Source organism: Falco biarmicus, chromosome 1 (assembly GCF_023638135.1).
Source record: "Falco biarmicus isolate bFalBia1 chromosome 1, bFalBia1.pri, whole genome shotgun sequence".
NCBI lineage: Eukaryota > Metazoa > Chordata > Aves > Falconiformes > Falconidae > Falco > Falco biarmicus.
This window is the reverse complement of record NC_079288.1, coordinates 77,592,491-77,607,827: the sequence shown is the minus strand read 5'-3', so window position 1 is coordinate 77,607,827 and position 15,337 is coordinate 77,592,491. Positions and strand designations below refer to the sequence as shown.

The 15,337-nt window shown below is 37.4% G+C and overlaps 1 protein-coding gene across 8 annotated transcripts in view; it reads right to left on the bottom strand.

The window, feature by feature from the left end:
• Positions 1-15,337, bottom strand: part of SH3TC1 (SH3 domain and tetratricopeptide repeats 1) — a 60,007-nt gene that overhangs the window by 27,033 nt on the left and 17,637 nt on the right. For 6 of the 8 annotated variants that reach the window (XR_008821836.1, XR_008821835.1, XR_008821837.1 and 3 more), the window contains exons 10-17: positions 14,973-15,100; positions 12,752-12,793; positions 9,461-11,146; positions 8,597-8,777; positions 6,048-6,198; positions 3,780-3,902; positions 3,347-3,497; positions 2,269-2,465 (exon numbers count right to left, since the gene is read on the bottom strand). Coding sequence is in view for 4 of the 8 variants with exons in the window: in XM_056338637.1 (XP_056194612.1) it covers positions 2,269-2,465; positions 3,347-3,497; positions 3,780-3,902; positions 6,048-6,198; positions 8,597-8,777; positions 9,461-11,146; positions 12,752-12,793; positions 14,973-15,100 (2,659 nt within the window). In the remaining 4 variants the exon portion in view is untranslated. Of the gene's footprint in view, positions 1-833; positions 2,047-2,268; positions 2,466-3,346; positions 3,498-3,779; positions 3,903-6,047; positions 6,199-8,596; positions 8,778-9,460; positions 11,147-12,751; positions 12,794-14,972; positions 15,101-15,337 lie in introns of those variants that run through there. The other 2 variants (XM_056338623.1, XM_056338667.1) reach the window with 2 other exon arrangements.

The following is a 15,337-nucleotide window of genomic DNA, read 5'->3' as shown; positions in this document are numbered from 1 at the left end:
ATTTAATAATGCTGCATATTTACAAGCAAGGCACTATCATGTTCATTATTTTTACCTATGTAATCCTCAGCATGAAATTGAACACGCATAAGTTCTCTTTACACCATTAAGAGAAAACAAAAAAGCAAAGCTTACTGTGTAAGGAGCCTTCTAGAAATATAAAATAAGACTTGTTTAAGCTCGAAGGCATAGGGCTGAAGCCTCACTTCACTTTCTGGACCTTTGAGCCAAGTACAGGACTGTGAAGTTACCTTGTCTACCTAAAGTCAAATCTCTTCACGGTAATTGAGAGGTCACGATTATCATGATAGTGGCAACTATCTGTTATATAGACCAGTGCTTACAACACACAGAGGAAGATTTACTTCCCACCTCCCTGGAGAGCATCCTAAGTGTCAGTCTATCTTGATGATAGATAACTATCCTCTCTTCCTGTAGGGAAGGTAAAAAGCTAATGAAGAATTCACAAGGTCAAAAAGATGACAGATGTCAGATACCCGAGTATAAATATGGAAAGTGTTCAAAATGTGCTGTGAATGACAGATTTTAGAGGGGAAAAAAAAAAAAAAAAAAAAAAAGATTCTTAGACAAAGAACCAAAGCAATGAGATTACATATATACACAGACCAGAAAAAAGTTTGGTTTTTGCACCTTTCCCCAGGTTTGGCAGTTTAAGCAAATAAAATTAATATGTAGCAAACAGCTTCTAGCTGATTTCTGACACTGTGTGCGCATCTTCCAAAGACTCTTCCCTATTTCCATTCTTTGTAATGTCTCTTAAAAAAAATAAGCAGTTTCTGCATGAAGTTCTTACAGAAAATGAAAAGGCATAATTTCAAAATGTATCTGATTATTTAATCACAATATTATCAGACTTTTTTACAGACATTGGCATTTCTTCTCAAAATATACAGCATGATCTAATATGTCATTTCCACCATAGCTTTAGTATGAAAGTGTTTAGAGGCACAAAGATTTAGAACTACCAAAATCAACAATTTAGAATTTTCGCAACTAAAGTAGTACATTTTTCTGAACATAATGTAGTTACATGCAAGACAGTAGGAAATGCTGTAAAATTATTGCAGAGAACTGACAGTTCTGAAAAGAGTCAGTTAAAAACAGATAATTTGTCTTTGGAAAGAGGGACTTCACATGACCACTGAAATGCACAAAGTTACAGCTTACATGTTACTAGAGACTTCAGTTTTGGAAACCAGTTAGTTATTACAACATGTACAGAAGTATTTTCAGGGATTAGAAGATAAATCTTTACTACTGGCTGTAGGTGCTGCAGTAGATTAATCTGATAGGAAGCTAGGGGTGATGTCTGGGGAACTGGATCAAACCAGTTCTTGAATACCCCACCTAATGTGCTTGTGCAAATGTATTTACTTGATGTCATGAACGTAGTAGGGCTAGGTTATGCAAGAGCTAGTTCATGCAAAGAAAGCCACAATTCATATGGAATGTTATTTCCTCTAAAACACTTCATTAAATGTTTTTCATTGCATCTATGCATTGATGATTTTCCAGTATCCAGCTAGGCAGAAACAGATAGCAAAGAAAAAAATAGTTTAAATAAAGACTGTTGGGATTTGGGTTTAGTTCATAGGCTGATCAAGACTGTATATATTGGAGAAAATAAAATGTTTTTCATGGTCATACAAACCGGTAATTTAGTCTGGGATGCTGAGCTCTGGCTTACAGCACATGCATAAGGAGACATGAATGCATTCTGCATCCTCCTACAAAGCCAGTGCAGTATTTTCCTAGATACTTATATAATTGTTAGACTGCATTTGCCAAATATACTTATGGACTCTTATAACACTGATCAGGAGCTAGATTTATCCTCCTAATCTTCAGCTCTGTTGCAAAGGCTCTTGCCTTTTGATAGAAAAAGAGAGACATTTCCCGATCCACAAGGAAGTTATGGTAGATTATTGCAAGTCTTGTGTAAATCTTCAGTTGAGCTTTTTTATTGCCCAGGTCCATGGCAGCAGCAAGTGCCAAATGGTAATAGCCTGCTGCATCAAAGGGATCCTGAAATAAGAGACACAAAGATAGTATCCTCTGTAGTATAACTGGTGGAAAAGAACATGCAAGCTCAGTTTATTAGGTATCAAATGAGAATATTGTAGATTCTGAACTTCCTACTTTATTATTTACGTTCTAAATGCGTAAACCCAAGATGTGGTAAAACCTGATGTTATGAAACATTACTCTGTGTAATTATTTTCTGCAGTCATTTTTAGTATTTCTTACCTTAAGGTCATAGAATATAATGTCTCCTAAGATCAAGTACACCTTGACGTAATACAGTGTTTCCTCCTCAAACTCCAGAGGAGAGGAACAAAGGGACAAGGCCTTTAAATAAAAGTGTTCAGCTAGTTCACAGTGACCCAAATGATGATGGATGGCAGCCAGCCGATGATAAGCTATTCGTTCATTTAGCTGATTTCCTAATGAGATAATATATGTCAGGATAAAACCAAAGAGACAAAATAGGCAAATTGTCTCAAATCAGAATACATCTATACTATTTTTTTGATTTTATTTTTCTATATGGTATTTGCTGAACTTTTGTTGAATAAAACTAATTTTGCTAAAGAGATACATGGCCAAAACCTGCCCTTAAAGAAAAATCCCATAGAATTCCTGGATTTCCTGCCATAGGTTTTCAGGGTGTCTGGGATTTTAAGAAATAACTACATTTGTCTCTCATATATAGATATATACCCTTCACTAGTTACAAAGACCATAAATTATTATGAAAGTAATGAAAAAAAGAAAGCTAATGGGATTAAAGACTCCCTTGCCAGTACATACTTTACATCAAAAGTTATGACAAAAAATGATTTTCAGACTGATCAGTGACCTGTCTGTGGTTGTATGGAGGGGTGAGATGGTTCCCAATCAGCTGAACAGCTCCCAAACTCAAAGAATAGTCATTTTTTAAACCATCTCTCTCATTTTTGATTACTTCATCCTAGGTCTATTCACTAGCAAGGCTATGAGCAAATCTGAAAGTATGACACTCAAAAGCCTCTTGGGACAATAGTACTCATCAGTATTACATCTGAGTTATTAGAAGCACACTCAGTTTGGACTTGGAATTCCAAGTTTAATTCTGTGGTCTACCAAAGGTTTTTCCATATGAACTTGGAGTTAGAAGAGGCAGTAATAAACTTGTTCATTCTTGAACAGAGGCAAAAATAGCAATGACAGTATTGCTATGAAACCCTGACAAGAAATCTGACTGAACTCAAAGGAAGACAACTTTTTAGACTTCTGCTGTATTTAAAAATCAGTCATATTCTACTTTAATTCAGGTTGGTCTTACCTAATTTTACACTGAGCATGAGAGATGCTTTTGCATATTCCAGGCTTTCCTCATAAATTTTCAGATTCACCAGAAGTTCCACCAGTTTATTGCATAATCTGAGTTCAGTGGTTTTGTTCCCAGTCTGAACGGCAAGTGGAAGAGCCCTGTCCTGAAATGCAAAACACCATCTTAGGCTGAACCCCAACACGCACATTGACAGGTTTCCATTCATGTCATGTCAAGCAATTTCAGGTTTCTTTTTGCACCTTGCTTATAACATATCTTACACACAATAGATACAACTGTTTCAACTCCTAACACCATGATAAAGTACTCAGCTCCAATAGGTTATAAACTGCTGAGAGGTTCACCTTTTGGTTCAGCATTTGTAGAATACCTGCTACAGTAAGAAGGTACATAACTATCAATGAAGTAGAAAAACTGCACAAACCCTGTAGAAAGTCACTGCTTTCTCCTTTTCCCAAGTACCATTGAAAAATATGTCTCCGGCAGCTTCAAACAATTCCATTCCTAACTTTGGATCTCCTGTGTAAAGAGCAGCATCCTGAGCAACCTGAAAAGAACAGAAGGAACGGGGAAAGAAAGAATATAAATCTTGGTTACTTCTTGGTAAAAAAAAAAAATCATAAGCATTAGCAATTGAAAAAAAAATCATCTTATTAAGGCCTCTCTTATCATTATAAGATGGGAAAGGCTGTAGTTGATGGGCCCATGCTCTGTTTTTTGGTACCCTCTTTTCGAGCAAGCCAGTGGCAGCTACCAAAGAAGTAACAACCTGGGCACACATAGTATTACAGTTCTCCCTTTTTCTAGCAGTAATATCCTGCTACCTTTGTCAGTACATGGCACCCTAAAAACACAGCGTATTTGATACCTGCTATGTTAAATTTGAATTAGAGCAAACATCATAGAAATAAATTCCAATTGCAAGTTAGATATTACTAACAGTGCAGACTTAAAAGCCTGTGAATTCTGTAAATAAATACAGCTCCGCTATCCTGTTCTTCTGAAAAAAAAAAAATACAGCCCATGTTAGAAAAAAGGATTTCATGAGAGGCAGCATGCATCCTCCCCAAAGCAAGAATACAGGATACTCAGTTATTGATAGGATAAGTAGTAATGAGAAAGGGGACTTTTTACACAAAGCAAGATCGAGAATCTTGCGTTGGCTTTATGATATTTAGTTTTCAAATTGCATTCAATTAATACAAGTCCATCTCTCGACTTAAGCACAAAAGCAGTGAACCTTTTCCACCTATTTTGGCTTCAGGCACCTAAGGACTCCATTGCATCATATTGTAGCAATGTTGTTTTACATGCAAGTTAAGATATGATGACTTCCACAAATTACTGGCACAGTGGTCAACCTTTTAGTGGGCAGATTCCTGCTTTGAGACTTTCCTCATGGACAGGCACTGACTCCCTGCTCTAAATACTAAGTTCTATAGATGCACAGTATAGAATACATATGCGTGTCCCTGGCCTATTCTTTGTTTTGGTGGAAATAAAGCAGAGAAAATCATCCCACTTGCTAATTTGGCTTTTGTACCACCAGGTGACTGACTTGGGGGTATCAGCTAAAATGATTTAGTAAAAGAAAAAGAAATAACAGGCATATAGCACAGTCCCTTCTTGTAAACACATTTATTCCATTTTGCTGGTAAGTATTCAAAAATGTAATATAACTGAGACAAAAATCAATCAAAGCAGCCCCATATATTGTGTGTCAGTACATTCTAAATATGAACTTGTTTCCTATGTTTTCCTGCTTTGTAGATTTTTTTAAAAATGTCTTAAACAGGTGTCTGATTATTTTATTTAGATGTTATATGTTGGTACCAGTCATATACCAGCCAAGACTCAGATCTTACTATATTAGGTTCTGCATATATCCTGCCCTTCAAGGCAGCACTCTCCCTTATAATGGTAAAGAAGTATTTTTAACTCCTTTACAAAACCAAGAAACAAATTTCCCAAATACTTCAGTGAATGCCTAGGAACCATATAGATGACAGTTATCTGGGCTGCAGTGCAGCTCTGAAAACACTCCAGATCATCCAGTTGCAGCAGCAGCAAGAGCTAGATCCCCACCACAGGTCATCTTTCAATCTGTGTTAGCACAGCAGTAGAAGCTGCAGCAGGTCCTAGCTAGTTGCAGGGGGTCTGAGGTGTGCAAGCCACATGCCTCTGGTGTCAGTGTTGCAAAGCCAGCAGCAGCTTGACCTGGCTCTGTGCCATGCTATCACAGGCACAGAAGGAAAGCTTTAGGTGCTTTGGAAATGCTTCCTGAAGAAGCTACGTTGTTTTCCTGGGGATCTGGCCCACAAGCCAGCATGCTAAGATTGTTATGTGTTATCCACCAGCGTATAGCATGCATATGTGGTTTGATTGCTGTGGTGCTGTAGAATTGGTAGACGATGATGAAGAAATACACAGAATAAAACAGAGCAGGCACTAAAAAAAGGTTGCTGCCCAAAATCTTTCCAGAGTCAAGCAACAGATGAAAATGGAGCACCAACGGAAAATGCTGAGACTTTTGACTGTTAAGCATTACATTAAGTGGTGTTACTGTATGTTCAGAACATCAGTTAGCAAAATCTCTGGGATTGTTCTATTGAATTACTTCTACTTACTCTCTTACCAAGCCACCTGCACCATGTTGACAACATGTGCGTGCCTGTAAGTGTTGACGACATACCTGAATATAAAGATCCACAAGCTCATTCTGCCTCAGAAAATAATATATCTTTCCTGCCCGTAGCCAAGCATATGCCTCTTTCTCTTTTTTCTGGAGATCTATAAATATTCCAAGGCTTCTTTTGGTATATTCCAGAGCTGACCTGTAAGCCCTGAAACAAGGAAAACTGCTAATCACAGAGTTTCTTCAGAATTACAAATTGTTTTCTTCATAGTCAGAAAAGCTTTATGTTAACGTAAAAAGACAATCTGTTTCTCCTATTCAAAGCACAATTATAATTTCCACAGCTGTATTACACTAGTAGCTAGCAAAGTCAGCTGCCTTCTTCCTTTTTTTGTTCAATCTGAGTTTCCTGTTAGATTGTTATCACATTATATTATTTCAGGATAGTTAAGTTTAATGTGTCCTTCCCCTGCCTCAAGGTAGCAACAGGTGTAAAAACTCTTTCCTCATCTTTAGCTCTTCTATCATTTATGGCTTTTCCCTAGAAATCTCAGAAAGGAATAGCATCTGTAGGTATTTTTTTTTTCTAAGATCACCTAGGAATCTGAGAAACTAGAGCAGACTAATCAGCAGTTGTAGAAAAACTTGGGGTGGGGCAAGGGGAGGGGGGAAGAGAACAGGACACGACATAACTAGTTCTAGAAGCACCTAAATTATCATTGGGCAATCCAATCTACTTTAAGTGTAAGGGTACTGTGCTTTCAGAAGTGCAGTCATACTCTTCATTGGAAAGACCTGTCAGATTGATTGAGTTTATGCTGCATTATACCAGACACAGAAGCCCCAGACTTGGTTTGTCTTTCTCTGTCTTGTGTTAGACTCCCATTACTTTGACCTGATGCATTTTCCTCCAAGCAGAAGGCCCAAACGTTGATATGTCATATGAACTGCAGTTACGGTGAATCCTTACACTGCATTTTTAGAACACCCTGCTTAGACCTCCAAAGAGATCCAAAGCAAATGTAAAAGTAATGTGCTCCCACATATTTCACTCTATCAAGATTTCAGTTCTGTCTCTATAATAAAGTATCTCATCTGAGAGAAAAAGAAGTTTTTACCACTTTCTGATTCTTACAGAAATTGAAGAGATCTGTCCCTCCTTTTGTACTCATGAAAGGAAGTAAAGATCCACAGAATAAGCCTGACATTTCAGTCCTCTCTCTGCTAACAAGATGTTAACATGAGGAAAGGCAAGGTAGGCGAAATAGTTCAGCTCAGCCCAATTACTGAATGCTACTTCCATCCCTCCTACAGATTTTTTGCTTTTGCAGCAGGCAGAAGCATATAACAATTCATAACCCAGCACAGCAGCTGGAACAGGTCAGGCTGCATCTGCTGGCCTGGCCACAGTAATTTACAATGGAAGTGGTGACACCAAGGACATCGCTGTTTTCATTACTTCATCATAGACACATATCATTACTCAGGGCTATTAACTCAAAGAACACTGTGATACTATGGTCTAATACCATATTGAGTATGTGCTATTAGCCAGTAGTCTGCTAAGGTTACACAGCCAACATCTGGGAGCCAGGCTCCTGGGACATGTAAATTCTGTGTACTACGTGCACACAGAGCCACAGCTTCTCCAACTAGTGAAATCCTTCTGCAAAATCCAAAAAGTTAAAAATATTACGTAACTCCTTTGTCTTCAGCCTCTCCAAAGGATGTTCATCAACTATGTCATTAAACAGCAGTGAACAAAGCAAAATAAATTAGGTGACATACTAGGAAGCTAGATGCTGGGACTTCAGCTCCTTAAAAGTTAAAATAAGCATCTACTCTCTTTCCACAATTGAGGATATTGTTTCCATCCTTACTGAAGGATGCTTGAAAATACCTGAATCTAAAGTGACTCCCAGAAGTGACATGCAGTAAGAAAATATTCAAAGCTGCCTTAAAAAGAACTTTTTAAGTTGTCTAGCGAAACCTGTAAGTTTCCCCAGCACCTGTTAGTTACTATAAATTGACTTGTGCAGTCTGTTTTTTCAATAAAGCAAAACAAAAAATTGATAGTCTGAAAATAAGAAATTGCTGGAAACTAACACTATGCAGTTTTACATAAGCACAAAGCCTATATGCAAATGTTGAAAAATGACATTTCCTCAAGGAGGGAAATTTACATAGAGACAATTTGATGTCTGATCTGTCATTTGGTTTCCAATAGAAAATTTTGTTTAAAAAAATATAAAATAATTGCAAACAAGTCACCTGCCAGCAATAATCCTAGAGCTATAGCAGTTGTCAAGACTTGCGTAACATATAATACTTCTTAAGACATATTTACATATATTTTAAAAAAATAATTTGGCTCTTGAAGTGGTGCTAATCGCTCCTGAACATCTTGTCTCCCTTGAAAGATGATTGCTGCTTGAAGACAAAAGTAGTCTCCATTAGCACAGGACCCTTCAATTCTGATGAAGCATGTTGGCAAAGCAGAGAGAAAACAGAATCAGTCATATTCTGCTGTTGCACAAACTGAGATCCTTTAGCATGGCAGGACAGTTACAATCAGAATAAAAGTGGAGTCATTCAGCGTGTCTTACCTTTCTGTTCCTAAAGACAAATACAGCTGACTAATGGTTTCCAAAATTTGTCCCTCCAGAACTTTGTTGGACATCTTTCTAGCTAAAGATAGTTGATATTCATTGTAGATGACACACTGAGCCTCATCAGGAACAACTGTACTGTAGAACTGACACAGCAGTTTGATTGCTTGTAGCTGACCTAGGATTTGAAATACTAACATGAATCTCTATTTTGAAATGAAAGTTAAGTTAGTTTTAAAATAATTCATTCTTACTGTTTCACAAATCACAGTACAGTCTATGAATAACAATATAAGTCATAACAAGGAGACTCCACGGCCAGTTTCTTTACAAGCAAAGTTAAAAAAGGCTACAGGTTACTTCAAACTTATCTCCTAAGTAAAATAATAAAACAGACACCTTACCTGTATGTATAAGCTGCTTTAATCATGGCAGAAAGAATAAATAAATAAAGCATGGGTCTTCTAAATACAACTGTTTTATGCAAAAGTAATCCAGATTGCTGATCTTTTTCATACCTTTAAATCTGAGTCTGGTGCTGTCTGTACTACCGATAATATCGTAACTACTGTAAATATTATTGAACATAGAAATCTCTGAACTTTTTACTAATTAAGTTATTTAGGGTTTTTTTAACATTTCGTTTTCTTTATTGTTTCTGACAAACCTAAGTAGCACCAGAAGAGCAAGCCAACATTTATTTGTTTCTCCACCATTATGGGACAGAGGAAAGCTTTCAATCACTTCAATAGCTGTCACATAACTGGACATAGAATGTTGTTTAAGGAACAACAATAATATACCTATAAAACAAACATTCCTAAAGGGTACATTTCCTAACTTTGAGAAAAAAATACTTACTTTCCAAATGACTTGTTTCCATTGCAACTAAAAAAGCCCATTCATAATAAAGCCTTCCTTTTTCTCTTTGAGTTCCACCAACATAGTAACATCCCAGCTGAAGGAGGACTTGGATAAAGTCTTGGCCACAATCCGTACTTGGAAGTTTTGAGAATAGCTTCACTGCCCTGATATAATAATGTTCTGCCAGCTTGCTGGCTGCTGCATGCAAGCAGAGTGCCCCAAAATTAGCCAGGGCTATAGCTTGGTTATGAGCTTTATCAGTCTCTTCGGAGAGACGCAGTGCTTTGTAGTAGCTTTCAGCAGCTTCTTTTGTATTGTTTGTTCTTTTCAAAGCAATAGCAAGCATATTATAAGCAACCCCTAGCTGTTGAGAATTGCTCCATGAAGACTCTACAACAGCATTTAAAACATCTAAAGCCACATCATATTGCCTATAAAGAATGTATAGCCAAGCAAGTGAGACCAAATAGTTAATAATTTCCTCTGGCTTAGCAGAAACAGAGTCCAGTGCTTTCATCATGTAAACAATGGCTTTTCCATACCGTTTGTGATGACTGTATAGTTTTGCTAAGCTAAGATAGATAGTGCTGCATAGTTCTTGCTGCTCATTAGTAAACACAGAGGAAAGTGCTTGTATGAGGTAAGGTGCAATTTGGGATGGGAGTATTTGTCTGAGTTTTCTCAGGCCACAGAGCTTGGGAGCATTTTTGATGACTAAATCAATCCTTTTCAAGGAATCCATTAAAGTATTGGAGCTCTGAGAAGAGGCAACCTTTATGCAACTTAATACAATGTGTGGCAAACACTTTTCATTGTAGGACTCTGCTAGTTTGAAGTAACAGTTGTTTGATAAGTTGTTTTGTAAACCCAAGTCATTAAGCAACAGTTGAAACCTTTCCAAGAATGGTAGTGCCTCTTCATGCTGTTTGTGCACATTGTAATGTTTTGCCAGTAGAAAGCATGCCCTTGCCTCTGCATGTTTGTTCTGGCTCAGAATTGTCCTTTTCAGAGCATATTTTAGAATATCTGACTCCAGGTCAGCACTGCAAATGTAGTTGGGAATTCCCATGAGAAGAGATGTAGCCTTGTCAAAAACATGAGCACATTTTTCTTTGTTCTTTTGTGTCAAGTAGATGACTGTTAGATTTGTATAAAGAGCAATTATAAAGTACAAATCACTAAATCCTCCAGCTACTGCTCTCAATGCTTCCTCAAAATACACCCGAGCTTGGGAAAATTTCAGCTTTTTGACACTGAGCCTGCCTAAGAGAAAGCATATCCTTGCCAGTGCCCAGGACATACCTGCCTTTTTTGCTGCTTCTCTTGCTAACCTGAAAAAACTAACCAGTTCTTCTTCTTCTGAAAACCCATAAAACATGCTATTGATAAATGGATAAGAGAAATCATACAGGCTTTTGAAGTTTTTCTCATACTCTTTCCTATTTAAGAAGAGTAACAATGACTCCAAGATGTCAGATGCTTGGACATCATCTTGACATATTTGGAAGCAAGGTCCTTCAGGTGGAGGAAAGAGTTCCTTATTTGGAGAGCCAGCAGAATCCTCTCCTTCAGTAGTTGCCTCTTCTGCTTCAGTGGCCTCCAAATTCTTGAAGTTCTTCAGGAATTCTTCTATCTTGCCATTCTTGCTAGTGGATCCTGTGTTAGAATGTGAATGTGGAATTTCTGAAATTCAAAAATAAATTACAGATCACAACTTCACTTGTGCATACACACAAAGATCTTTAATAGACTAACAAAAACATTTATCAGTAGAAGATGCTGTTAAAAAAACATGATATACATATACCGCACTTTCTTAGTATGTCTAGGAGACAAGCCAAAGGTGGAGAAAGAGGAAGATCAAGAAGGATCAGAGAGGAACAAGTGTGGGAAACTGGAGGAGTGGGGATAAACGGACCTTGCCACATGTAAGCAGGCTGCCAATCAGTACACCTGCTTAGCCAGGCTGTATGCCTAATCCATCGCTAATCCAAATGAAGTCCAATGTCAATTCAAATTGCTTTGTGTCTGAGTGTATACTCAAGAAGTATATTCTGAGTGTATATTCTCTATTCTCTCTGTGTATATATGACCAAAAGAAAACTGTCAATGAATTACAATTCAGACTAGCTGGAAAGCAGAAGACCAGGATCTGGAAGGACCCAAGGTCTGAACTGCAAGCTGGATAAAGAGCCCAAGGATGGGACATGGATATTGGATGGATTTAAGGTCTAAGGGAACTGTGAATTTGAGTAAGGGTATACCTATACCCTGATAGACAGCTAAGGCAGGTTGCTGGGGGATGGGAGGTGAGTAACTGAGTTAGAGGTGTTGAAGTCTTACATGGGTGCTGGGAGAGTGCCCGCAAAGGTCATGTTCTCCTGTTCACATTACGTCTGTATGGCCAGCCATGCCTGTGTAATATGTCACAAGATTTCTTCTTTCAAATACCAACCCTTATTCTCTGCTAGCACAGACTAACATTCTCAAAATTATCAAGTTTTTCATGAATGATGTAGTCATTGATTTAAATTATCCTAGTACTGACAACATTGAATATCTTACCAGTATAAAAAAAGACAGACATGCCGTCATTTCTATAGTCTTCCCACTGATGCCCAGCCAATAAAATAGGGCAGGGACTAGGCATATATTTTGCCATCACAGTCAGTGTAAAGCTTACAGCTGCATATCAACAGGAACTTATTGAAGTTGCAGATTTAGAGCTCAGTTTTCTTAGAATCTCATTTCTGAAACTGTTCAGCAGAATCATAAATATAAAATCTGGTATTTAGAAAAATATAGTACAAGTAATGATAGTGACAGTTTAGCAAATAGATGTCAAAGGAAAATAATTCTGCATCCTCATCAAAATATCTCCTTTGGGAAATATATTTATGGGGCGAAGTTTTCTAGCAGATGGAAAATCTGCTGGAATTCAAAGTCAGCACTTGCCAGATGCCCCATAAACAGTATTTTGCTCTGTTAAGCAAGTAGGAGTGTTGAAGGGTGGTGGTGGGTGTGGGTGTGTCAGCAGTAGAAATAAGGCATACATTTTGCAATTGAATAGCAAGGTCCAAGAAAGAAATGTGATATCAGTGAAAACCCATAATGTCTTACAGCAAAATCTGGTGAGTAGGGGTTACAGCAAAACCTAGGAAAGCAAACAGTGAGAGAAGAAAGTTAGCATATGAAGACACATTAGAAGAAGAAAAGCTGGCAAAGATACCAAAAATATCAGAAGTCACATTAATTTTACGCAAAAATTGTATGCATATGAGGCATTACCATATTCATGAGCTTTCTGAAATTCTGGTTCTTCTAATTGGTCTGTAAGAAAGAAAAAAAGTCACATTAGTTATGGTATCTTAGTTCTTTCCCAGTTTTAAATTCCCTAAAACAAGGCTATTTTTTAGTTCAGAATTCTGTATGTCAGAAGAATTGGGTGTGTCTAGAAATTCAGAAGAGAAGCAATTTCTAAGTATGACCCAAAGCTAACAGATCCTAAGGACATAACCGCCTGCTGATACAATTCACTGCTTTCCACATGGCTATCATAATGCACCTACCACTGCACAGTAAGGTGGGGAGACATGTGCATAATGCAATTAGAATTAACGCCAAGCTGTTCTGCATGAGGGATGCATCACCACTGCATTAAAATATGTGGACAGTGTAGGTACAATCATTCCCCACAACCCGCCCCCAAAATGAGGTAACAAAAAGCCCTTAATATTAGTTAAATAAGTTTTAGCATCACTCACAGGGGGTGGGGGGAGGAGAGAATAATTATTTGGGTAGTTTTTATAGCCAAGTGTCAGACTTTTGTGGCCATTCCGATAGGACACAGATGAAAAATCCCTGTATCCATCTTTCCTTCTAAAAAAGCTATCTTTAAGTTCTGTAGACATGACTACTATAGAAATAACGCATCCATAGAACATTTAAGAATTACTATTTTGTGTAGAAGATATTTCTCAAAGTATTGCAGTTGTTATGGTGCATTTCAGGATTATATTCACTGTTTTTCATACACTAGGTACAATGTAAGCGGTACTGAGTGTATGAAGAATGTGTCTAAAAGGAGAGGTTCACAGAACTAGGTCTGTTTAAGCTGATGGAAAGACGTTTCGCTAGCCTTTAAGAATGACTTCTCACTGACTGTTTACTAGTTTCTGAATCTCTTGTCTTCAAATGTTTTCCTGACTATGGTGGACAAATGCCATAGATGTTTACAAATGCTTTAAATATCTAGCTGGGGAAGTACTCATAAGTAAATACTTCTCATTAGATGTGGATGGAAGGAATCAAAAACCCATTTACTCAGATCACACATCAAGTGAATATTGAAAACACGTGCTCTGGGTAAGTCATGTTATATTGATCAATTGTTCACTTTAAGAGAAAAAAGTGGCAAAGATAGTACCATTAGCTGGGGAAGATGTGAAAAGAAGGTGGCACTTATAAAGTTTAAAGAGGAGAGGAGATGTGGTGAAAAATGTGCAACAGGCAAAAACAGCAGTATGTCCATTACGCCCATGACATTGTTTTAGCACCTAACAGCTGTCTGAGCTTTTTTTCCCAGGCTTTTCATTCAAGCAAGGAAGGTGAGACATGGAGTTGTTTTGCCCATTGACATATGTTGCATTTTCCAACTCAGGTCTGACATGCTTTAGTTATTGTTCATAAGCACTCCGATTTGCAGAACTAAACTCAACCCCACACATCACCTTCTTTCAAACCACAGCCTACAGGTCTGTCTCTTAGGATGGCACTAATGGAGATAAAACTTTGTTAGATATTTGGCAAGCATACACATCACCTCAGGACAGCCTGTGATGGGATAAAAAATAGCTGATCCAGTTCAGCAAGATAATTCTATTACACTACCTTACACTAAGCCTGTAAAGGTGAAACCCCAATTATCCCTATTAGCTTATGTAAAGCATGAACACTTAGAAATAACAGCTCTTTCAGAGACTGTATAGCTAAAAGTATATGTTTTCTTTATATGAATAGATTTTGCTATTTTTCTATACCTTTAGAAAGTTAAATTAAGCATGAAAAGGTGTATGTTTGCATTAGCTGCCAATAATTATTATGCCACCTTTCTTAAGGCTAGTGAAAAGCCAGCAGTATTTGGGTTAGCATACCACCTTTTATAATGTGGTGCTGACATTGAAAAGCTTGAAGGTATGTTCAGCTCAATAACAGAGTTTTTAAAACCCTGCTATTTAATTCACTCAAAAAAAGGACAAAAGAGGATTTGTAAATGCTCTGCTGGGAAAAGTCTTGCATCAACAGGGAAGCAGCAAAGATGATAGCAAGATTTTTACAGCCATATGTATGATCAAACTGAAAACCAAGATATTACAAGCTAGATGTAAAGGCTAGAATCAAACTGAAACAAAAAAAATATTTTTTTTTTTAAAAAAGAGGCAGTTATAACAAGGATCTAGGAACTGCACCTGTATCTTGTGCACTAAAAAGGAGTAAAATTCATACGTACCTATTCTGTACACAGAGCAAACATCTGTGATGGAAGTTTGTTTTAACAAATGTATCACTTCTTCTAAATTTTTTTCTTTTGAAAAAAAAGATAGCTCTTCTGCTTCAAGAAAATCCAGGTCTTGTGTTCTAACAAAGAAAGGAACAACTCTGAAGGTGTCTGAAAGCAAATTTGGCTTGAGCTCACGGCATCAGTCAAATTGAAGCCCGCTAGAGAAACTAATACAATCTTTACATTATGCTGATGCTAATTTTGAAGACAACAATCATTTATAAACATACATACAAATGGATAGTAGCTATGCTTGCAGCTAACAGTTTCTGCCATATGCAAGTAATTTGTATGTCTATGTCATGGTATAGCAT